The sequence below is a fragment of the Neoarthrinium moseri genome (assembly GCF_022829205.1).
Source record: "Neoarthrinium moseri strain CBS 164.80 chromosome Unknown scaffold34_Wmoseri_CBS_16480, whole genome shotgun sequence".
NCBI classification, from domain to species: Eukaryota; Fungi; Ascomycota; class Sordariomycetes; order Amphisphaeriales; family Apiosporaceae; genus Neoarthrinium; species Neoarthrinium moseri.
In genome coordinates, this window is record NW_026055148.1 from 200354 (window position 1) to 224948 (window position 24595).

At 50.1% G+C, this 24595-nt stretch overlaps 7 protein-coding genes across 7 annotated transcripts; 2 read left to right on the forward strand and 5 right to left on the reverse strand.

Annotated features, from left to right (window-relative positions):
* Positions 1-144: 144 nt before the first annotated feature.
* JN550_008260 (uncharacterized protein) lies at positions 145-1525 on the reverse strand (the record flags this gene model as incomplete). The annotated part of the gene is made up of 2 exons (XM_049320202.1): positions 145-1428; positions 1484-1525. 2 exons carry the CDS (start codon positions 1523-1525, stop codon positions 145-147), a joined length of 1326 nt encoding a protein of 441 aa, XP_049169773.1.
* Positions 1526-2939: 1414 nt separating this feature from the next.
* On the reverse strand, positions 2940-6602 carry JN550_008261 (uncharacterized protein; the record flags this gene model as incomplete). Its single annotated transcript, XM_049320203.1, has 13 exons — positions 2940-3241; positions 3330-3421; positions 3484-3595; positions 3646-3919; positions 3976-4034; positions 4091-4156; positions 4246-4589; positions 4664-4806; positions 4854-4966; positions 5125-5180; positions 5234-5706; positions 5763-5815; positions 5864-6602. The coding sequence occupies 13 exons, from the start codon at positions 6600-6602 to the stop codon at positions 2940-2942; spliced, it is 2826 nt and encodes a 941-aa protein (XP_049169774.1).
* A 2010-nt stretch (positions 6603-8612) lies between these two features.
* On the reverse strand, positions 8613-9164 carry JN550_008262 (uncharacterized protein; the record flags this gene model as incomplete). Its single annotated transcript, XM_049320204.1, has 3 exons — positions 8613-8625; positions 8681-8806; positions 8866-9164. 3 exons carry the CDS (start codon positions 9162-9164, stop codon positions 8613-8615), a joined length of 438 nt encoding a protein of 145 aa, XP_049169775.1.
* Positions 9165-13683: 4519 nt separating this feature from the next.
* JN550_008263 (uncharacterized protein) lies at positions 13684-14658 on the forward strand (the record flags this gene model as incomplete). Its single annotated transcript, XM_049320205.1, has 1 exon — positions 13684-14658. The coding sequence occupies one exon, from the start codon at positions 13684-13686 to the stop codon at positions 14656-14658; it is 975 nt and encodes a 324-aa protein (XP_049169776.1).
* Positions 14659-15014: 356 nt separating this feature from the next.
* On the reverse strand, positions 15015-17001 carry JN550_008264 (uncharacterized protein; the record flags this gene model as incomplete). The annotated part of the gene is made up of 3 exons (XM_049320206.1): positions 15015-15692; positions 15760-16683; positions 16756-17001. 3 exons carry the CDS (start codon positions 16999-17001, stop codon positions 15015-15017), a joined length of 1848 nt encoding a protein of 615 aa, XP_049169777.1.
* A 1689-nt stretch (positions 17002-18690) lies between these two features.
* JN550_008265 (uncharacterized protein) lies at positions 18691-19623 on the forward strand (the record flags this gene model as incomplete). Its single annotated transcript, XM_049320207.1, has 1 exon — positions 18691-19623. The coding sequence occupies one exon, from the start codon at positions 18691-18693 to the stop codon at positions 19621-19623; it is 933 nt and encodes a 310-aa protein (XP_049169778.1).
* A 707-nt stretch (positions 19624-20330) lies between these two features.
* JN550_008266 (uncharacterized protein) lies at positions 20331-21860 on the reverse strand (the record flags this gene model as incomplete). The annotated part of the gene is made up of 2 exons (XM_049320208.1): positions 20331-20507; positions 20565-21860. 2 exons carry the CDS (start codon positions 21858-21860, stop codon positions 20331-20333), a joined length of 1473 nt encoding a protein of 490 aa, XP_049169779.1.
* Between the last annotated feature and the right edge of the window lie 2735 nt (positions 21861-24595).

Here is a 24595-nt window from a genome sequence, read left to right on the forward strand (position 1 = left end):
ATGAACATTGAGGAAAAGGGGTACTAATTAATCAACCGCAATACACGGACAGGTCTATGAATCTACTTCCAAACACTATGCCTGAGCAATCTGGTCCTTCACTTCCCTACAAGGCTGGATGCAACAAAGTTAAGCCAGCCGTACTTAGTAGAAAGTGACAGCCAAGCAGTTGTTCTTGGACGCAATGTCAGGGACACCAGTGCCTCCAGTGATGTAAGCCTTTCCATGGCCAAGGACCTTGTATTCGTAGTCAATCGTAGCCTGGTTGGCCGGTCCGTTCCAGTTGCCCACGGTGGTATCAAGGGCCTTCTCGCCGTTGGGCTTCTTGCGAATAGCAGCAGCGGGCGCGTCCTTGAGGATGTCTTTGGAGAAACCGTTGCGGACGTTGGTCCCGTCAGTAGAGGCGATCTCGGCCGCACAGTCGCAACCCTGCTGCAGGCTGATGTCTCCGTGCGCCTTGCCGTCGTTGTCAGCGCGGACCTGGAACTCGGCCCACGTGGCGGGAAGCTGGGTGCCCTTCTGCACCCGACCCTTGAACTTGAGGTCGAGCGGCACGTGGGTGGACTTGCCGGCGGCGAGTTTGACGTTCTTCAACGGGTGGTCGAAATTGGCTCCCGCAGTCCCGTTTCCGTTCCAGTAGTTGTCGTAGAAGTAGTAGGTCTCCTCTTTGTTACCCTTGTTGTAGAGGACGATACCTGGCTTGAGTGCCTGCACGTTAGATGCGGCGGCAACTGAAAACTCACCGGCAGGCTCAGCGGAGGCTACCGAGATATCACCAGAAGGCTCTGCAGAGGCAACCGAGATATCACCAGCGGGCTCGGCAACCTCCTTGACTTCATTAACAACAGCAGCCATGCGGACGTTGGCCTTGGGCACCTCCGGGGATGCATCACCGTCACTGTACGTGACCAGGATATCCTTGTTCCCCTTGCCAGCGGAGCTCTGGGCGTTGTCACCTGGATCACCCTTGCTGTTTCCCCAAGCACCAACGCCGATGTAGGTCTTACCCTGGGCGAAGGTGCGGACAAACTTCTCGAGAGCCTGGTTCTCCTTGGGTGCTCCAATGCGCTTGACGTTGCCCTTACTGTCCAAGAAAACGTGGCTCTTGATGGCGTTCTTCACGTCTTGGCTGGCTTTGTGCCAAGCAGTGTTACACTCCTGCATGAATATTTGGTCACCCTTGAACTTGTTGGGCGCGTCGCCAACCTGCTGGACGGTCATGTTGCCGCCAGCGCCGCAAATGTTGCTGATGTCGACAGTGTCGTTGCCGCCCCAGCCATTCTTGGTGATCTCGGCCTGCTCGCCGATCTGACCCTCGTGTACGGCAATGATGGCACCGGATTTTCCGTCAGGAGCCTCAATCTTAGCTTTTGTGCGCGGAGCTACAGTGATGTTCTTGTCGCCGTTGAAGCCATGGACTTGGAACTCCTATTGCTGTTTGTGAGCGAATGAATTAAATACTTATCATGGTGAATAAACTGACCTGTGCCTTGCCGGACTTGTTGTGTATGAAAATGTAATGCATTGTAGTTGACCTGGGTTGAATCTGGTAATAGTATTGTGATTTCGTGCTTTGAGGATAATGAATGAAAATCACGGTACTGAACTGAACTGGCTTTGACTTATATATAACTTGGCAATGAGAATGGAGTTACAGAGTCAGCTGATAATAGTACGTGATCAGTCACATGGAGGCATAGCAGATGTGGAAACCTAGCCAATTTACTCAGCACGGTGTAAGGAGAATCGAGATGCAGAAGGCGTATGCAGGCGATGCTTTCCACATGATGGGCTAAGCCTGCGGCGTGGGGTCGACGGGCAATTCGCGTTCGCCGTCAACAAAGAGACGAGTCCGGCATACGTTGCGCGGAACAATAAAAGCGTAGGCTTGTAGGACTAGCCACGTGAGTTAGCTGATTTGGGGGTTGTCTCACCGTTTGCATCTACCTCGCAACTTAGATGGCCGTATAGACAACCGGGTAACGCCGGTGAACCAGCTGTGTCACGTTTGCCTCTTTGGTAGAAAGGCACCCCTGAGCCTCGATTCATCTGTCAGCTTACCGTAGAATCTGAGCCACTCGTTTTGCGGTGCAGTCATCAGAAGGCTGAGAGGATTTGTGTTGTGCTGACGGCACCAGCCTCGTGACTTCGGCGCGGCTCGCCGCATACGGCACACGCTAATGCGGCCACGTCAGGGCAGAGCAAATAGTGGCAGTCTAGACCAACGTAACTATCCGAGCCTCCTCAAAAGACTTTCCTTCAGAAGATCGGTGCACAGTATTTCGGTTTCAAACCCAAAGCACGTGTCCTCCAAGTATCGGTATTATTCTTTCTCAGTTGTCAATCATTGACCCTTGTAGAATGAGCAAGGAAAGCTTGCACGTCCCAATAGGACGTTGTAAGGACAAACAGTTGTTGCACGTCGAATTTCGATAAAGAAGTCTTGTCTATCGGAGATATGAACACTACAGCTCAATTCTCACTTGAAATACTTGCGCTTTGTCATGTGTGTTCCTTGAGATCATATGGCGCTGTAGGATTCGTTGGGTCTGAGTCAGCATGGAGTCCAAAATTATTTCCTAACTGCCACCGTAGCCACCTTATCGGCCATATGAAAAGACTGATATGTATTTTCTTGGGTGGAGTTCAAAATTGTGGACCTGAAATTTTTGATTCTTTAAGATCGAGGGACTATTCGGGTTGTTCAGCGTAATAATGACACATGCCATGTAGTTTGAGGCTTAGCATTGTGTGTTGGTAATTTACCTTGGTCTCATTTGCCCCTGCTCTGCCTCCACAAATCAATCCTGCGCTACCAGGAGCAATTAGGAACATGATCATAAGTCAAGATAAAAAGTGCCTTTACCGGGGCGCAGGTTCACTATAGTCACAGGATTGTGTTAATTTTGTGCGACTAAGAATTTGAAGTCATATATATCCTATGTAAGAGATGACAAAGACTCAAGTAGCGCAAAGTGCCGTTCCTTCAACCGCTCAATCTCCAAGGCGGGCCCCTGCCTGGACAGACGACTGCCATCATTTTGCTGCGCCGTAATAGCCAGATCGATGTCGTTCCTGATGAGAGTCATCTGCTGCTTTAGAACTGTAGTAAGATCCTTCTTTGTTCTTTTGATCGCACATTTTATCTTATCTGCTATGATGACCGATATGTTTGGAAAGATCGTACCATCTTCGAGTCTTCCGTGGACAACCTCTTTTTGCCGGCCATCCCTACCAATACCTATTTGATTTGTGCATGTTAGATGAATAGCGGTGGCACAGATGCCGGCGTCGTGGGGACTGCTCAATTCGAGCGTGTAGACACTTACCACATTGGCTGGAAGCAGACCGATATACCGGAATCATCTCTTTCAGGATATATGAGTTGTAGTTCGACTCTGACGCATTGTTTCGGATGAGCCTTCATATATGATAATCGATAACTAAAGACAAGTGGAGTTATAGTAGGGGTTTGCATAGTACCTTATCTCTGTTGTCAAGGTCTCTTTAACAAGCTCAATGCTGTACTCGATGCTCCTCATTCTGGCATCAACCCCCTCGAGAAGTATGCTGCAAATCTTCGTCGAGGATGAATCTGTGACATATTAGATGATGGTATCGCATATCTTGTTTCATTGCACTTACTTTGGATCTGATCTTTTAGGTAAACAAGTTCGATCCTCACTGTATCCATCACGCTAGTGAACAATTGGGGTAATTCATCTTCCACCAGGTCCCATTGATATTCTAGTTCCATTCGCATCTTCCACAGTATCTTGGCGTTCCAGTCTTCTCTCTCGCGCATCGAGGTCACGTGATGACCATTGTTGAGGCAGAAAGCGTAGTATTGCGCTATGTCGGAGTCGTTGTCAGCATATGAAGGGCGACCATCTAGAGGGGCAGACTTGCTCCAGTGCCACTAAAGGGTGAACGTTGTTAGTTAGAAAATCAATTGTAGCCGAAAATTTGGCTCACCTGTTTCCAGCGGTTTCCTTCCACGATGGCTGCTTTCTCCCAGTCCAGATGTCTCTTCTCTGCGATACCTTCAGTTTCTCATTATTCGCATATTCGCGACGCGAGAAAGACTTACCCAAAAATTCAAGTACCTGTTCTCTGAAACACTCGTCGAACTTGATGCGAACTTGCGAAGCGCTTGCTAAAACCTTCGCACGCGTTAGCTATTGGTAGACGATAGCAGCGGGGACTTCTTAAGCCAGACTTCTTTCACAACGTCGTCAAATATACGGTATCTGACATCATCAAGACCGTCGTCACGTTCTTGCTTCGAAGTTGAAGCGCTTTTTGCCCAAAGATCTAAAGAAGTGAGCAAATTGGACACCTCCGACCGCAGGAAATGATTCCCTTCCGCAAATTGGGCGTCTGAAGTGATGCTATAGCACAGTCGGCGGACCTCCGGGATACAGCTGGCCCGAACAAGCTCTGTGTTTCCTTTCCTGGAATACTTCTCGTACATGACATTGGAGACACAGAAGACGTCGAGTTTTCCACCAGGTACTTTCGAAGCATAGGCTTTTTGCAGACCTTCTTTGACGTGCTTGTTCCTCGCATCCATGAGCAAGATCTGTTGCCTGCATAATCCAGTAAGTTTAAGGCATTTGATCACGCAAAAAGAAAGTGCAGGCTTCTGGAATGGCACTCATACTTCCGCTTGATATCTTTCTTGCGGTGGTAGTCACTCGTCTCTTTCGCCTCTTCCAGGTTCTTGTCAAGCGAATCCATAATGGCGTTGGAGATAACCTTGTTGGGGCCACAGAACTCTGTCCTCGCAGCCTTGAGGTTTATTTCCTGGAAATATTCAGTGTACGGAACCCGAAGGAGTGGGCTTCAATTACCTCAGACTTCGTGCAGACAACAGCGATATTCAGGCCCTTACCCCCTGATTCCTCCCACGCGAGGGGAATATGCCTGGTCAAGACCGCATACAGCGATGACTTCAAAGACTGGTCTGTTATTGCGCGAGCAATGTTAGTAACAAGAAGTATATTGCTGCATTTCATTAAATATTCCTGCGTGGCCCGAACCCTAGCCAAGTTCGTGTCTTGTAATCCTTCACGATGGTTTAGCGCTGCTCAAATGGTAAAATGTAGGGCAATATGGTCATACCAGGCAAGTCTGCCAGAACCAGTCCAGTCTTAAGGACGCTAGCACTCAGATAGATGCTGTTTCGTCAGTTAGCAGCGTTGCTACAGCGTCTCAGGGACTAGCCACCCACCGAATAATTTTAGTGAATGGCCAGTAACGATCTTGCATGAAGATGTTCGTCTTCTCCCAGCATTCATCAGCTGTCAAAGCAGTCGATGTCCAAAATCCCTTTTTGTCAGTAGTTGGCCAGTTGAGAGTGCGAGTCCATCCTATCAAACGCTCCTCGATCATACCTAGGGCCCCTTCTGACATATCTTGTAACATCGACTTCTGGAACCCCGGCTGGTGGCCGAAGGCGGCTTCCAATGCACACCATGCCTGCTCCGATTCTCGAGTATAGCGAGCGTGATCGGCGTCGGACGTGATATCGGAATCAACGCCAGGCAAAAAGAGCTGTCGGTAGCTCCATAAAAGTTCCTTCACCATCTCTTCAATTTCTATCTCGGAAAGGTACTCTACTTCAATCGTGATGGGCGCAACGTGCTCTTTCCGTTTTTGTTTGTATTCAGTAACAACTGACGTACAAGCGGAACCGATATCACCCTGGAAGACGATAGTCAATGATTATGCTCAGACCAGAACGCGATGAACGCACATACTGTTTTGGCAATATCTGGGAAATCAAGCAGAGAGTTAATGAGACTACTCTTGCCTAAAAACAATCAGCTTTGGTTCTTGGAGTTTGCGAGCACAACTCTACCTTGGCCGGAGTCTCCTAGAACAGCAATTGTCTTAGTGCCAGAGCAAGCAAAGTTGCTGAGGTCTTCAGCGTCATGAAGCAGCCTCGAAAGGTCACTGTCATCCGAAAAACGATTTGTATGCTTGATGATTGTCATCGCGTCCTTTGAAACGGCAATACCGTCCTTCAAAGCAGACTGAAACACTGAGGTAAACAGCGGATGCGCTGGAGGCTCCTCATCCAGAACGCTGTAGGGAGTTGGCTGGCTCTTCTGATCGGTGACAGCTTGAAAACTTGATAGTTGCCCAGTTGCAGCAACCTGAAGCTGCAAACTATTCGAAGGCCGAGGCGAGGTTTCCTTTATCGACAGTCTTGTGAAGTCGAACTCGGTTCGGGAGAGCCTTGGCATTCGTGTAGGTGTTGCCTGAGGCGATGGTTGAGGTGATGGAGAGGGTGTAGCGTTGTAAAGAGAGCGAAATGTGAATACATGGTCACCCTGATCACGGCCCGCTCCGCCGAAACCAGCAAATTGTGGTGCAGGAGGTGTCACGCGAGCACCGAACGACGGCTCATTCCCTGCAGAGAAAGTGAACTTTGGTATCGTATCAGGGTCCCCAGGGCTTTCTGGGTTTCTTCGAGGTGACGTCAAGTGTAAATTCGGTTTCGGTGTCAAAATTGCGCGAGGCGGTGTTGTGTGCGTTTGATTCGAGGCATCGACGCTATCCTGAGGATCTTGTGCTCTTGAGGACGACGACGACATGATGACCAAAGTTTTGTGCTGTGCGATACGTGTGGTGGTGTAACAGAGAAGAAAGACTGGGCTCTGGGAAAAGGAGTGCGCACGAATGTCAGCTTGTGGCTTGTTTCTTCCTTTGACGCCCGCCCGGTGAGACGCCGGGCACATGTGCCAATACGGCGTAGCAGAAAACGTTATCAGTTCAATATATGCAGGGGGAACTCTATTCATCTCTTTCCGGTTGGTCCGAGGGGTTGGCCGGGCCGAGCCATGCACAGCCCAGCCAATCATCGCGCCTGCCGACTTTCATCACACATATCTTGTCACAGAATAGCGCTTATCTTGGGAGCTGGATCACAATTATCTACGCAATGTTCGTTTATCTTACAGTAAGTTAGAACAGAGATCAATCAAGGCAATTGGGCATGGTTGAGCAGGAGCGCGATCAGCCGATAGTTAAACGCCTCGGGCCTTACATGATCCATTTGAGGGAAACCCAGATCCGTCGGTTGATGCTAATCCACGACGAAATCACGATATGGTTGCTTCTTGATGAGTGCAGGTTCACAATCTTGGAAATAAAGCATCTCGAAGAGCATTTCTGTAAGCGATGCGGTGCCCACAAAGCGATAGGCTTATTTGCCCCGAATGGAGTTGTCGAGTGTTCGGTCGGTGATCCTGTGGGATGCATAGCTATTTTGAAAGATTGCGCAGGCAATAATGAAACTGCTTGTTCCGAACAAGCGGCGCAAGCAGCCGCCATGGAATGCCCTTCGGACCAGAGCCGCTTTCTACATGAACGCGCAGTCAAACTGAAGACAAATTTGTAGAGCATTTATTATGGCCATTATATGTTAAATTACCGTCCTTGCAGGTCAGGAATATGGTATTTGCTCCATGCCTTGAAATGTATCGTGCACAGCCCGGATAAAACTCATATCAAGGCCACACTTTAACAGGTGCCTTCGTGACCTGGTGCTAATCATAGACTTTGAAGAGCATGCCTTAATCTAAAACTTCGCACATGTGTAGATGCATTTAATGTTGGAACCAAGTCCTCGCCCAGTGCTAAGCAGTTCAAGTTCAATTGTGCCAAACAGGCACGTGTTTCATGCTGTTTCCCCCTAATTGATGCCTAAGCTTGATGGCTTATACTCTATTGCACAACTGGTCAACGTGCCCGCGAATATTTGAGAGTTCCACATATGTAAATTCATATATCTTGAAGCAGGTTCCTATCAATTTGGACCGGAACGACTGAGGCTCCTTGGACAAGCGAACGGAACAAAAAGGATTGGGCCGAATCCCGGGATCGAACCGGGGACCTATAAACAATCAGTGATTAGCATCTCTTGTTCAAGACATGAAGCTCTTGACACAGCATCGGAAATAAGCCAGAGAGCAGAAATGGAACTGTGAGAGTCACTTACCACCTGCATAACTTATTCACTTCACATGAATGGGTGTGCCCGAAGCAGGTATCCTACCACTAGACCAATTCGGCTGCCCTATTGTATGGGTTGCTTTTGGATTGATGATGACAAATTTCAAAATTATTTATATTTGCAGCGAGAGAGATAGTAGGATACCGGCCGGTCCTGTTCGGGCAGCGACCACTCATCCCTTGGGGATGCACTGTGTGGTTTGCGAGACGTTCTCATTTTGACACGAAATAACTCATTGAATTTGATTGACCAGACAAAAGCGATCCGTAAATTCCCCGTTCGGTGGGAAGCTTTCAGGATATAGTAGACAACACAGTTCCCACGGCGTCACCCACCCAAGTATCTAGCACAAGCCGGAGTCCGAGCCGGAGCCGGAGCCTGTACCGGAATGTCGTCTTTCCCTGACGTAACTTTGTGTTGGCAGGACCCTATGTTGAAGTTGCATTCGTCAAAGCCGTGGGCCCCATCGATATATCAAGACTCGAAGGTGTCCTAGCTACTACGTGCAAATCAAGTCAACAACGTGCACTGTACTTTGAAATCCACCTTTGGAGGTTGCGCTAAGATCTCATAAAGATAACTATTGATACTACCACCAGCCCCTATCATACTCAGAATCCATGACAATCTCCAGCATATTGATGGCGATGAGCTCACCAAATATTAATAGAGCTGCCAGGGCGTGCGAGGTTCACCCTCCAATGATGTTTGTTAATGGGATTCTTCTCGTAAATGTTGATTTCGAAGAATTTATTATGCTCGTCGCATCTGTAGTTCTTGTATCTGGGCGAGACGGATATGTTACTTGATACGTCTCATTTCGGGGGCTTTTGCAGACTCACGAGTTCAATTTCTCGAAATTGGCGTTGACGAGATCCTTCTCAACGATCTCGATGAAAGGTTCTTCTCGGTTATCGACCTTGACGAAATAGCGAGTACTCTCCAGCGGGCCGTAATTAACCTGGCGGACCAACTGGATCACACATTCCGGCTTGATATCATCCAAGTTGTTCACTTCTCGTTGAAGACTGCTTGTCTTGGGAAAGGCAGACCAGTCCAGGAATGTAGTGAACTTGGATTGGTGTATGAGATATTGTGGCCGAAACGGCTGAATAGAACCGCAGCAAAACAGGGATGACATTGTGACGAATGTAGAGAGTATATCGGGGACGATAGAATGGCTCTGGCGTCACCGAAATTTTCCTAACTTCAGTAGTAGATGGGTTCTTATAGACTATAGCAGTTACTCACGTTCAGACCACCCTTGCCGCAACTAGCCTGTCCCATTCGTCAGATTTAGAGTTTGAGGCCTATGATTTCTTGTGCATTAATCGTATGAATAGTGAGACTTTTTCTAACCTTATCGGGCTTCGTCCGCTTTTTGAGGCCTATGACCCAAGGCTACCAATCAACTACAGGCCGCCTAGGATGGAAAGGTGCGTAATCAACTATAATAGTCGTCCAGCTCTCACTTTCAACCGGCTACAATTTTCCTTTCCTCTTCACGGTCAACCCTGGTGGTGTAACCGCACACGCTCTTTACCATCCAATTGACTGTACTCATTCATTTCCATTACATTGTTGACTTGCTCCCCTAGCAGGGTCCCAATTCTTCCCAGTGGGCTTACAGACACCTTCGTCCTGCGCATCGGCACTTCATTTCTAGCGAAGATTTAGCAGGTTCAACCGGACTAGAAGATCCTCAACCCTATCACCTACACGATCCTGAAGACTGTTGGTCCGTTAACCCTGCTTGGCTCCATTCCGGTCATGGTGGGCCGTTGCCAGACTACAACTGGGACCAGTTGTCCAATGCTTTACCACCTGCTGGGCAAGGTAGTGATCCGCAAGGAGAGACACAGTCAACAACTCAGCAACAGTTATCAACAGAAACTTACCCTATCCGCTCTTTTCCTGGTATACAGCACGACACTCCACGACGTCCATACTCAGTCACCCCAGGGCCAAGTGAAACACCCTCGATTCGAGGGCCCGTGTTTGCATGTCAGAAGTGTCACAAGACGTTCGACAAAAGGCACAAGTTGAAGTAAGTGACGCCCCGTGTATTAAGATTGGTAGGAGTGTCAGCGTGCTAAAAGTGGATCATAGTACGCATCAACGGCAACACAATCCGCCTTTTGTCTGTCCCCTCGAGGGTTGCAATCAACGCCTACAGTACAAGAAAGATGTCCGTCGCCACTTGAACTCTAAGCATCCAAGTGCAGATACAGTCACACTTTTCTGCGTGGAATCGGGCTGCAAATTTGCGCGAGGAGGGACCAAAAGTTTTAGAAGGCTGGTCCATCTTGATAGACATCTCAGAGACCAACATGGCTGGATACTCAAGGCTGGCTAGTGTAGATTCAAAATTCCAATTGGAGAATCATTGTCTGCGCCTTCTAACTATGAACACTCATCATACGTTGAATGCAAGCTGTAGTATCCTTTAGACATGGCAGCTGCAAACTCTGGAGAAACTGCTCCCTTCACACACTGCTTAGTACTGAATCTGAGTGCTTATATATGGTTTGTCGTCGCCCTTGTTGAATTTGCCACCGTGTCCCAGCCAAAGCACCTCCTATGTAGCATACTAGTCATGAGATATCTTAGAGCACATATTGCTCGTTGTATAATGCAGGCTTTCTGTTGCGTCATATAATCCCATCTTCATCCCTCCGCCATCCCTCTACTTTCTCAATCCTAGGAAGGCCTTCAAGCGTCTCTTGTTTCTTGCTGTAGATTCACTTCGGTCGAGACCTAAGGCGTCCATAATACCGTCGAGTCGTGTCCCTGCTGCGTTCAGTTTCAGAAATGCTTACCAACAAGGGATTTGTACCTTGAAGTTCATTGAAATCGCAATATGTGGTTGGGAAGTGGTGGATTCGTTGATTGTTAAGATCATGAAACCCAACTATCGAGTTATTGCAGCAACTGGTGAATTTGTTGACAAGACGCGCAGCGTTATTGAAATGACTGGACTTTTAGCTTGAATCTTAATGACCAGTAGGGCACTCACCCTGCTCGTATCTCCAACTGAAGGCCCAGCACGATCTGCCCAGTTGCGGCGGACTGCCCTTGAATATTATTCAGAATATTCTGCGATTCTTGCGATGCGTTGGCAACTGTGATCTGGACTTCATTAATACTGCCGTCCAGATGCCCCTGGGCCGCTATTATATCCCCATGGATATTTGCAATCTCTCCAGTTATATGGTCCTGTGATTCTCCAATTCTGGCTTGAATGCCATCTAGCCTTCCGTCCAGATGCCCCTGGGCCGCTATTATATCCCCATGGATATTTGCAATCTCTCCAGTTATATGGTCCTGTGATTCTCCAATTCTGGCTTGAATGCCATCTAGCCTTCCGTTCAAATGGGCCTGCAACCCAGCTATATCCTGTCTAATCCTCTCGATTTCACCATCTAGGTGTTCTTGGGATGTCGCAATCTCCGCACTGATACGTTCGATCCCGTCTGTCAAGCGCTCCTGTGATTCTTCTATTCTCGCGAATTTTTCATTTAGGCGCACCTCCGATGCTGCCGCATCGGTCTGAATTGTCTCGAGTCTCTCATCCACATGATTCTGTAATGCCTGAATTGTATTTTGAAACAAGGTTGTAATGTGATTCTGTGCGTTCGTAATGATATTTTGAATCTTATTCGGTTTTAGCCAGACTTGTGTTATATGCAAGGAATGAGGTTGGCTACGTTGACCTGACTGGCGATGTTAAGGCGATCGTTGACTTCATCCCGAAAATGAGCCAAATTTCCCTGTGTTTCAAGAACCGTATGCAAGATTTGCGCAATCTGATGGTTGGTCTGAACTACCGCCATCCTGTTTGTCGACTCAACTGCGAATTCTCAACCCTTTCACTAGGTGGCTGGTAATTATGGAAGAAATGATGCCGTGGCTACTGAACATCTTTACCGGGGTTCAGATGGACCTTGGTGGGTTTAAATGGTCTGGCCTACGCACTTCCTGCCGCTTGATCGATCATAGTACTCAATGTATGACTGGCATGTTGGCGCATGTGGCAAGGCTCTCAGATGATGTGGGAGTGTGACATGCAGGTAAAGCAGGCTCGTATTAATGGCAGCTACCGCCGTGAGAACAGTCGTGTTGAGTTGTCACGGATAGCCTGGTACTCAGATTCAGGATGGCGTCCCCCGCGGGGAGATCGGATGTCGTCGCTTATGCATGACTTCCGGCGCGGCAAGCACACACTCCCTGATAAGAACCTGCGGCGTTCATGTGGAGGTGCGCCCATTCAAACGGCAGTAGCCCGCTCGATGTCTGCCGTAAGTCGAGGCCTACCGGTCTGCCTATCCAGTTGCTTGCATATGCATGAAATGGCGGGTAAGTCACAGGAGTCCATATGGGTTTGCCACGTCGGGTTGCCTCATGCAATCGTTTGGAGTCGGATGCGGGGCTACAAAAGTACACGGAGTGCGGGAACGTGGATGGAATACTACCCAAATTGCGGGCCGTACCGGCATTGGATTTCAATAATCGGCCGGATAAACCAAAGCGCGTACCTCACCTTTGCTTTGACTGTACCTAATCCTACTACCTTGAGATAAAGTGATCTGCTTTGGAGTTTCCCATACTTGTGTTAACCATGCTGTCGTGTTCTTGGCTGCTTCGTTAGCAGGCAGTCAACTCAGGAATAAGATAAGCTCTATATCTTCACAGGACCTTAGGATTGGATTGAAACCAGTGATGAAACCAGCCCTATTCAAAGATCTCAGCACTAGTCGCATACTCTGAATTTTGTATAACGTAGTTATACAAAACCCACGCTATATTGAGACGATGCCCTAGAACACATAGTTAGGTTTCAGAAAGTGTGTGTTAAGAAGCATTACTACGCCCTCGAGGTAGTTCTTGATGGCATATTTACCTTGTTCCTACTACTGTCAACCCACCGGGCTTCCATATCAAGCCCCTGAAACGTCCTTTGACTCAGGTTGACCCGTCCCGTTTCAACTTCTGTTGGGTTCGTACCACTATTCATGCTTCGTCTAAGACAACTCACAATAGCTTGGCTCGCTCACATGGTGTGACAGCTTGAATGATATTGTGCTGAATTGAATCGGGAAAATTAGTGTACACTATTCATTCGAGTCAGAGTCAAAGTCAAATGGATGATTAGTGTACCTCCTATAGCTCCCTGATCCATTTTGGCATATTCTTTCAGGGTATGTTTACGACCATGTTGCAAATTTTGCTTAGAGGCCTCATGTGGTGCCACATCCGATACTCGGCTTTCGCTCAATCACTGACATCTCCCAGTTACACATCAGAAGCATCATGTTCGATTACGGATAGCGGAATTCTGGCGGCGAGACTGAGAAGATGGTCAAAGAAATGAGGCTCAAGGATGAACGATCTGTGTCAATTTCTTCCAAAGCGTGTCACAATGAGGACAGTCCAATCAACGGTTTGCTACATTAGTCCATAGGTGGAGCCCCCACGGTAAGGGATACAGAGTCAAATGCAAGGGAGAGGCAATAACAGATGCAACGCCTGGCAGTGACGCGTGCGAATTACGACCTCTGAAGCCTTCAAACTTAGTCCAACACATTCAAATTCCTTCAGAATCGTGCGAAAAACACAGCTGCGCATATATGGATCGAGGTCAAGACGCAAAAACTTCCCAGATGGCAACCTATTCTCCGCGCCGGGGTCAACCGAACTTCAATCCCTCAGTGGATATCCCAGACCTTGGCAATCGGGTTTGTCTTGTCGTAGGAGGCACTTCTGGTCTTGGCGAGGCCACGGCCATCGCACTCGCTCAGCACAACCCGAAGAAACTTTATCTCACAGCGCGCTCCCGAGCGAAGGCGAACGCCGCTATCATTCGTATTCGAGCAACCTCTAAGGTGGCAGAAGTTGCCGATCTCGAAATCCTCGATCTCGACCTCTCGTCGTTCAAGTCCGTACGCGAAGCTGCGGCTAAACTGAACCATGAGGCGGAACGATTGGATTTGGTCCATCTTAGCGGAGGTGTCGGATTGTTACCTCACGCCACATCTACAGATGGTTATGAGACCCAGTTCGCTACAAACTACCTCGGACATGCGCTGCTCACACGGCTGCTAATGCCAAAGCTACTGCACACTGCAGCACTTCCCGATGCTGACGTCAGGATTGTGTCCATGGCTTCTGGATTGCACAAGGCGTTGTCGCCTAAAGAAGGGATCCTCTTTGGAGAGTTGAAGACCCCGATGGCCAGCCGCAGTGTCTTTGCGCTGTACGGTCAGTCGACACTCGCTAAGACGCTGTTCGCACATGAACTCTCGAAGCGGTACCCACAGATCACATCTGTGTCGCTACATCCCGGTGGCGTAAAGACGAACGTATTTGAAGGAGAGAAGGGCGTCAATTGGCTTCTTTACAATCTCGTCATAAAGCCCGTGGTATATCTGACCGGAATATCACCCGCGGAGGGCGCAAAGACACAGCTCTGGTGTAGCTTCAGCCCTGACGTCAAGAGTGGTGAATACTACGAGCCAATCGGTTTGCTCGGTTGCGAGGGAAAGCTCACCAGGGACGATGACCTGGCCTCAAAGCTCTGGAGTTGGACAGACGAGGAACTACGGGCATCCAACTTCCCCGGATGGCAACAAGGCTAGTCATGCATGCTGGACTTGAGCAGGATTCTATTCAGCGAGTAGGGACCCAGAGTGATAAAATGGACGAACGAGTGTACCGAAGTTGTATTAGAAACTACTCAACGTGATGTATTGGTTCCCTGTGGAGATGTGAAGATGTGCCCTTTTACTGAAAGTTGGTTGACCTCACATACGGCACCATACACAAATCAGCAATGCTTCATGACTGGTGAGTGGAGAAAAAGGGCGGCATTCATTAGAGAATATATTCGAGACTGACTTCAAATCATATAACAATGCTATCCCTTACTAGACTGGGCTCTATACCTCAACAGTCGAGCTCAGCAGTAAGCTAATATATTGGATTACTGGCTCTTTCATAGACAGACGTAATAGTACCTAGTTCCTGCATCGTACTCAATTATGACCTCCTTTTCCATCATATTGACATCAATGACAGCTTGACTCCAAATGTTTAGCTCATATGCATCGGCTGTAAGACCCGGCATCAACATCGCGCATAAAAATCTTTTCCCTCTAGGGTCACCAATTTCTTCCATATCAGCCTGCTTATTGCTTTTGGAATTCGTCATATCCCCAGGTCTGTCTTTCACATCGCTCGGTGCAGCCTCGGATGGGCAAAGGATGACCACCATTTTGGTGTTTTCTGGTTGACTGTCGATTGAAGTACTTTCTGGATGTTGTTTCAGGCTGACAACCATCCCGGGGCGAATGCGTTCCTGGAATGGAAGTCCAGTAGCATTGGGGTTCAAGTCTCGGCTCGACCATCTGTTCAGGGATCCAAAGCTACCGGGCGTCGTCTCAGCCTCTGTCGAATCGCCCGACTTGGCAACAATCTTGGTCAAGCTGCTGCCGCCATGCTGGGAGTCCACATGCAATTGCCATATCTTGGATCGAAAGGCTCCGGCTTGCGCGATGCTGACCCCTGGAGTCTTCAAACACCGGCTCTCGAAGTCTGCAGACGGCAAATGCAATAGCTGAGCGCCTGATTCGGTAGGCGCCAACAAGGTTGGTGAGATTGAAGGAGTTCCTGACTGAAGTTTTGAGAATGGAAGTTAGGACTTGGATGATATAGAAAACCAGGGGTTATCGGCAACTTACATTCTTCGAGATCCAACTCTTCAACTGTGCATTAGTCCAAAGCATTGGAGCCTTCAGATCAGGTCCCGTCTTGTTACTTGCCGAAGTTTGGACACGCAGCAACTCTGCGTACCGTAATGTGTTCTTGCTCGGCCCCGTGTCGGCAAGACTTGGGTTCACACAGGCTATGACCACCGTCTTGCAGGATCGGCTACTATTTGGGTCAAAAACGTGCTTCAAGACCCTTGTAAGAGCGCTTGATCTGAACGGTATATGCGGCTTCTTTTGCCTCGACTTCGCACTTCTGTCTGACTGGACCTTGCCGCGGATGCAGTCTTTCAACACCGACAGACTTATATTGATCTCACGCGTCTCGCGCATGCGATCCGCGCCGTGTACCGCCACATCACGTGCAGCCTCGGAACCCGCAAGATCAATGAGGTATAGATATCCGTCAGAGTCCGTCACTGGGTTGTAGATGCGAATACGACAAATAGCGTGGGAACGTGATGAAGCATCATTCTTGAATGTAGGTGCCGTCCGTCGAAAAGATGCTGCGCGCATAATAAGGCTCATCATATCATGCTCGTCTTTCACGATATGCTCGACCGCACCCGCCAACTGTGTGACTCCAAAAGAGTCTTCAAGTATGGATATCGGCTCACGCTCGTTGAGCAGATCATAGGCGGAATTGCCGCCAAGGTCGATAATAGTCATGTAGATTCGTCTTTCACCCTCGAGGTTTCCTTTCATCAGCGACTCGGCAACCAGTTGCTCTATACGGCTGACTGTGAAGGTCTTGCCGGACCCAGTCTGACCATAGGCGAAAAGAGTTCCAATGCCACCGTTCCACGTGAAAGGGAGTAGATCCACAACAAGATTTTCGTAAATTTCCTCTGTTGTCGTCTGGGAATCAAACAGTCTGTCTACCTGGTAGTTAGAAGACTACGAAAATTTACTATGAGCATTAGTGACTTTGGAAATGATTGCTTTCAAGTGCCAAATTCTTATGTATACCTTAAGGATCGGTCGTCCCCTGGGGTGATTGTAGAGGTCGTGAATGTCTACCACTCCAGTCCCAAGAGAGCGTGGGAAGACAGCGCTGGGGAATCCTGCCTCAACATCTTCGTCTATCAGAGGCCGGACCCTAGCGCTCACTATGATGTCGGGACTTGTTGAGGTTGATCGAGGTACAGGCGTAGGCTTGAACCCTTTCACCAGAGTCCGGTACAGAGCCGCATTATCAAGAAGAAACCGGTCCATTATGCGGTCCAATATAGAGACTTATTCGAAATTGAAATCTCTGCGCATCGATGAGCTAGCTCAATATGGTCATGTACTTGAATGCAACCAGTGCGTCGAATGAGTGCATGCGGAAAACAGGGATAGCAAAACACTGTTTTCTTAGGAATATCGTTGAGGGCCAAGCACAAATCTCGTAGGGTTTTATTAAAACGAGGCAACTCAGCGTTCTTATGAATACGGCAGAAAAACAAAGATGATCAATAATGCCTGGAAATGACTTGAAGACATTGCTGCTCCTTTGTTTATTGTGCTGCCTGAATGTCAGAAAAGTGGACCGATCGCATTGCACGGGCCAAATGAGCGTCTCAGGACCCACAAATATGTATACAGTTGACTTCTAGTAGTCGCGCTGTACTCGCAATACAAAGCGACCCCAAGAATCGTTAATGTACGGAAAGGGTTATCCATTTGATCCGAGTAATTAAAATGCACTTGAAATAGGAGGAAATCGAGGCCCGACTGAGTTGAACCCTAAACCAGCAATCTGGGGTAAATTCACAGGTCGTTGCAAGGCCTGCACATGGGTGCCAGTACCATCTCATAGGCAGAAAATGACAGCTCGGCGTCATTGAAGTCATTTTCCTATTAGCCACAGTACATCAAGGAACTAGGAAAAAACGAACCCAGTTGGCGACTTCTACTCAAGGCCGCTAGATATTCTTCCGTGCTTGGATTGTGCGGCAGTGAATATGATACAGGCAAAAGCTGTACAAAACTTGATGGAATTTGAGGCGACCGCAGTTTGAGAGTGCGCCACTTCCGCTGCGATTGGCCCAAATAGGAGGGGTGCCAATGTTACTGCCGCCTCACTCCTGGTCACCCACGTAAGGGGCGCTGGCCTCTTCGGCCTCAACTTGTAGCTGCCAGTCATTTGGGTAGCGCCTCAGCCCTCACTCTTCCTGTGCCTCTGGCCTCCCTACACAGCTCGAGACGCCAATACAATAATTCGAGCAGACATAAAGAGCAAAGGAACCCGATAACTGGATGGCGTAGACCGTCGACGCTTCCCTTCATAATCAGCTGCTCTCCTTCTATGATCCGCCAAGAACGGAGGACGCTGCCGCAGTTGGAATAGCAAGGATCAGATGTACCAAGTGCAATCTCAGCACCGCCAGCATACCTAGGAGTTTGTATGTAAATGCAATCCATTTATAGGAGGATTCATTAACAGCCTACATACCTAGCTTCCTCACATGTGTGCATAGTCACTCACAATCTTAAAAGATTTACTCGTAAACAATGACACCTGATGCCTACGATTTGATGGCGGCTATAAGACTTGTAGTGATGGTACAGGAAGTTCTGAAGTTACGGAAAGCTCTTGAGCTTCTGCACAAGACCTATACATGGTTCCGGGACGAATTTGCCGACCCAGGTGGTAAGTCACTGGCCAATTGACCGTCACAGGGTCTATTTAGTCGAAGACTGGTGAGTCTGATGAGCTTTGGTACAGACACGTGGAATCGAGATCGCCTCCAGGCCGAAAAAGTTGCAGAAACAGTAGAGAAGATGATCGGCGAATGATTAGCATGGCTGGCGGAGAAACCGCTGCTTTCCATCGTATGGACCGCCATCTTGAGGGCGTTCTTGTTCCTGTTGGGCGAAGGAACGCGGTCCAGAAGGCCCAGGCACATCACCTGCGCGACAATGCCATGGGCGATAAGACCGTCGCTGGTGGTGCTCTGGGGTGTCTGCTGGATGTTCTATGACTCTCCGCAGTCGGCGTTACCAAGCTTCAACCTCGAAGGACCCATCGATCTTGCCGGTCACGGAAATGAGATCTACTTTGATCCATACACTGGTTTCAACTTCGACTTGAATGAGCTGGTCAACTCCTATGATGACTTCCCAAGTTTGGTGGAAGCTACGCACCCGACATCAACTTCTGGCATCTCCATCAACGCAGGTGTGTTGGATTCGATAAGCCAGCCCATAGGTCCGATATACCAGGAGCGAGGAGGGTCAACGCAGCAGACCTCGACCTCAACCTCGTCAAACCAAGCCGTAGCCCTAGACGATTCCTCCATTGCCACCGCCACCTCGCTGCCCTCAAAGCAGCCGAAGGCCTTCTGCTGCCCCGAGCCCGACTGCGACGTCGAGTTCGGGACGGAGCGGGAGCTCCAGCGCCACCGGGAGTCCATCCACAACGGGTCCAAGTTCCCATGCCCGGTGGCCGGGTGCAAACGAGGGCCACGGAACCCGTGCAACAGGAAGGACAACCTCCAGCGGCACATGCGGAAAGTCCACGGCCAGGGCATCGGCGAGTCTCCCGCCATTACCGTAGAGATACCCGCCAGGGGCCGGAAACGTCAGGCTGGGTCGAGCACGCAGGGCAGCAGTTTCTCTCCCGATGGCAAGCGCCAGCAAACAAGGGAGACCATGTCAACAGAGGTGGCTGACCTACAACGACAGCTCGCGGACGTAGCAGCGCAGCGGGATGCCTTGGCAGAAAAGAACAAGGCCTTGGTGGAAGAAAAGAAGGTGTTGATGGAAGAAAACAGGATACAGCACGAGTTACTTCAGGTCCAGAGGAAGCGAATCACTGATCTCGGGAAGGCCAAAGCGAGCGATGATGGCTAGGCAGTTGAGGGATCATGTCCAAAGTCACGGTGATGTTTTGCAGAAAGCAAGTCCATAGGCGAAGAGAAGATGATAAGGTTCTATAAGGCCAGCCACGTCACTATAAAAAAGTACTACGTATGAACAGTCTCTTGGCTTCGAACTTCAGCAGTAACCCAATCGCCGCTGTGTCAATAATGTCATGCCTCTTGAACGCCGTTTCGTGACGGGACTAGAGCATATCGAGCCCATAGACACGCCCGTTTCGTGTTGAGCGTGCCCGAACCCACGCTGGTACGCAACCCCTGAGCGCATCTAAATTGTATCCTCCCATGCCTCGGTTCCCTTTCTGTAGAGGGAACAATCATTAAAGGTCTGGCGATTGTTCCCGAAAATGACTCGCGCGATTCCTTCGCTAGCCCAGGAAATCTATCCGGGTATCAAAATGTGTGATGCTGCGTTCTAGGCAGTGCCATTGGTGGTCTAGCCCAAACATCAGGTCTCCTGTCTAAATCCCAACCCCCTAGCCTTGTTCTCTGAACTCTGAGCCTGTCCGTGGCAGTTCTTCCAACGTATCTGCACGCACCATTCCGAAGTCGTGTGATAGGGCCAAGCGCCCGGAGCGACATTTCTGCCACCACGAGACTTTCTGGCTTGGTACTCGAGCGCACGACATACACTTCGCCAAAACTTGTAGTAACCCGTTTCTTGGAAACTCTGGCTAGTGTCTACTCCGCATTAGAGTCAGGCCGTGTCTGCTGTGCGACGACCTCTCGAGCATAAAATTCCACTAGCATGGTCGCGTATGCCTCCAGGTCTTGCACTGGGACAGCGAGCCTGAAATCGTTCAGGATAAGAAATTGAAGCTCAAGGTGATTAAGCTCCGCTAACGGCAAACCGCCAACCTGTCGAGTCATGTGTCAGTAACATGCTGTTTGGAAAGGGGTGGAAGAGAAACGAACCTTCGCGTATCTCGAGTTGGTGTAAAACACATCCGAGAAGAATTTGCTTGCACAAGTCACACCGGCGATGATCAACCTGTGAATGTTGAAGCTATCGACGACAAAATATGTTGCAGGAGATGACGTTGGTGCTGTCTGAGGCTCTTTACGTTCCGACGACATGTCGTCATCATCAGCCAAATCCGAGTCGGTTTCGTCGCTGTCGGCACTGTCTCCATCCTTCATCTCGGCGTCCACTGTACTGCCAGACTTTGAAACCGTTGATGAAGACGCTGGCTGGTGGGACAGAGATTGCCTCCTAGTCTCCTCAGCCTGCATTACCATGTTGTTGACACGCTCTGTCATACGATCAAAGTAGACCAGCAAGCTCAGAAACACCTCGTACGTTGTAGGGCAGTACTTGTGGATACGGCTCAGGTAACTTAGGATCGTAATGGCGGGTACATTCTTGCCGTGGAACGCCAATACCGAGCTACTGAGTGGGCTCATGGTAACGCCGTCGTTGTTGTGGTTAGCCGCCGTCTGCTGGTGCGCGGCGTTCCTGTGAAGAGCGTCGTGCTGAAGATCGTTGGTAGTTGTTATCTTGGTCAACAGCGCAGCCACCATCTCGATAATATCGCCTATGGGCATGCCGCTGATCTCGTACTTCATAGCTTGTAGGGGCGGGTCGTTCAAGATGCCGGGTCCATTACCCCCGTTCATCATATCGGCTCGGGCAAGACTTTGGATGTGCGCCAGATCCCGCACCACAATGGTGTGTCCCTGGCTCGGAGATGACGCATTGTATGGCGTCGCTGGAGTGCCAGCTGAGTTTGGCGCCGGCTCGGCCTCAGGTGTGAGCTGCTGGGTGGTTACTGATGGCGCAGAGCTGTTTGCTGCAGGCGCAACAGTTTGCGACTGTGTCTGAGATGTCATTGATGTTGCGTGGGCTGTCTGCCCATTCTGTGCTTGGGCTGCCGACGGCGAAGACGAGTCGGGTGGCGACGGGAACCGTGAGGCACCCCCGCTCGCTGAGACTGGCTTCTGCTCCACTGTGGTCTTCGTTTCCGACTCGTTGGTTTCCCACGATCGCTTAGCCGGAGTCGCGCTGGGTGCAGGTGCTCTAAACTTGGGAGGGGTAGTCGGCGAGCGCGTTTGCGCAGGCCCCGGAGATTCTCTTGGCCGACTTCTCGAGCTCGAAGTCGATCTGTATGCGGGTTCGCGCTGGTGGGAGTGGTTGTGCTGTAGCCCGGGCGCTATCATGTTATGGTGGAATCTCGAGTGATCCGCGGCGTAGTCTCCAATTACGGCAGCCATAGCATCGTCTGGTGCCGCGCAGTATTATATTAGGTCGTAATTTGTAGGTGCAGGAAGTAGACAGCAATAGCTGAATTCAGAAGCCTGTAGACAACAACTGATCTGCGTTAGTGTATTTGTCCTCATCGAGAGTGGATTCAACAAACAGTGGGCTGAATGACGCATAAGGGAAACAAGTGATGGTGCCGCAAGGGCCTGGAGACGGCGCCCAAGAGCGCAGCCCAATGCAATACGATGGACGCGAATGAGTTCAAAACAGCGACACTTGTTATCACAGCAGCATAGATCGTCGCAACCCAAGGCCCGATGGTTGGTATGGTGATGGCCAGGAGTCCTCTCGACCAACAAAAACAAAGGACGAGGCGATGGGTTTACCCAAGACAGAGCTCGCAGTGACTTGACTGGCGATGTTGTGATAGTCTGGGACTCGGCTGTGGAAGCAATGTTGTTATGGCGGCCCGAAAGGCGACAATGTCCAGTGGGCTTGCGATGCTCTCCAGGATGTGGATCGGATGTTGGATCTACAACACTGCTCACACCACAACAAAACAAAAAGACAACTGCACTTGCCTCCGGGTTACTGGCTCAGGGCTGGCAGAGGAGAGGGATGGATGTAACGAGCGCGCGATGGCGACACACCCATGAGATGCGCCTCGCCTTGGAGATGCCTTGGACGGAGGGGGGGAATTGGCTTACTGTTCTTAAGATAAGGCGGCTGCAGGAGTGATGAAGTCGCTGCAAGGCTTAATCAGGCGTGCAATAAATCAAGTCTTGGAGTATCAGTCAAGACCACCAAGAACTGTGCCGCGCGTGGGATGAATGTCGGGGGCGTCGCTCGTAAACGTCAGGCTGCGTATCGTGAAAATCGTCGCTGGTGGGAGGTGTGATGCCAGAAATGCTCAATCAGATAGTTGGATGGGGGGAGGGGGGGACGAGCTCGGGGTGTTGTTTGGTCAAAAGTCTTGGGTTATGGAGACCCCGAATTTGCCTGGTGGCGGCGGGCAGGCGGGAGGCGAAGGTTTGAATCAGGATACGTCAGGCAGGCAATCGTGTGGGCGGGCGGGTATGACATAGACCCCCAGCAACCAGCGGTAGCGGTATGCGGCGCAGGACAGGCGTGCGTTGCAGCAGGCGTCAGGAGACGGGAACAGGCGATAAAGGGTCCCCTTTCTTGGCCGATAAAGGACGCCCCAATAAAAAAGGTGCTGGAGGTACCGGGCGAGATTAAAAATAGACAAAACAACGCGCGAGGGCCTCGGGTTTGAGGTCGCAACCAGCGTCCGGGGAAGAGACCAAGAAGTGTGGTCTTCTTGGGGGGAGGCACCGATGCGATGCACCGAAAGGGGGTGAGGTCTCGGCGGTGAGAAGCAGCAAGAGGAAGAGGCCCTATCGCTCAGATGGGCACAGCCTGGGGAGAGGCAGTAATAGGGGGGTGAGTGAAAGCGAGGAAGAGAAGATGGTCAAGGAAGCCTTTTTTGGACCAAAGCCCAACCGGCTGACAGACACGCAGCTCTCCGGGACGAGATGCCCACACCTCTCGCTCCCAGCACGTGTTTCCCAGCTCTCACTGGCGTGGGCAGCGGGACTACCTTAGCCTGGACAGATGCAGGCGCATGAGAATAAGGGGGTTCATCCCAGGAGATGGGCCGGATTGAGGCTGTGCAAGTAGTCGATCCGGCAGAGTTGCGCTGTACGTGATTGGCGGCGGGGCACGATGGAGGTCGAGATACGAAATAGTAACGGGTCGAAGCAACTTCCTCAGGGTCTGGACGTTCCAGAATGATTCGAAAGGCGACACCTTTGCCTCTCGTTCCGTCATCAGACGTGGTGGTATATTCGAGAAGAGTGCAACTCATGCACCCTCCCGATATGTACTTCTCTTTGTTCGCCGCGTGGTTGCTTATGACCGGCTGGCTCAGCCATTTTTCCAGTTCCCTTATCGTGCACCACAGGCGCAGGGTGCCGTCGCGGTTTGATACACAGTACCTTGGTACATGGCAAGCCCAGTGAAGATCAGGCTACGAAAGGAGAAGGCCGTTCGCGGAGCCAGCTATGGTGTGCGAATTCCCCATCGTTGAATATATGTACGAGATATTAATTGCGATATCCCCGTTCTCTGACTCCTCAGACATTCAATTCTACAGTATCTATCTCTTGGGATATGGCAGATAAGATGTATCTACTCATTTTCTGTACTTGCATACTGTATTGCAATTGTACGTAGAGAGTAATCAGTGGTCGCGGGTAATTATCGAGCGGCGCCCCAGGCTAACTTTAGCTCGACGTCCTGATGGAGGGTGTTCGCGATTCAACCAGGGTCCAACTATGACCTCGCTAACCTTACCGCGGCCACCCTCGGTTGCTTTTTGGGCAACCATCATGACTCTTGTTTGTTGACGACGTCCGTCCCTATTCCTAGTCCGGGACGTCCGCGGTGGAAAAGGGAACAAAAGAAAAGGCATGTCCGACGACAACTGGCCCGGAAAAGGAACCTCAGATCCACTCATCCCACGCACATGGACTCTCCAGGTCGGGGCACGCACGGGGGTCTCTTTCGCAAGGCGCCCACCGCGCACTGGATAGTACACGGGCCCTATTAGGTACTTTTTTTGTCTCCACGATCGCACCCAACAACGGCGCTGGTCCAGGACAGGAACCCAGCCGAAGGCCCGGAGATCGCTGGGCAGACAGGCATCCCACGCGAGACGCCCTGGCTGCCAGTTGGCCCCAACTTC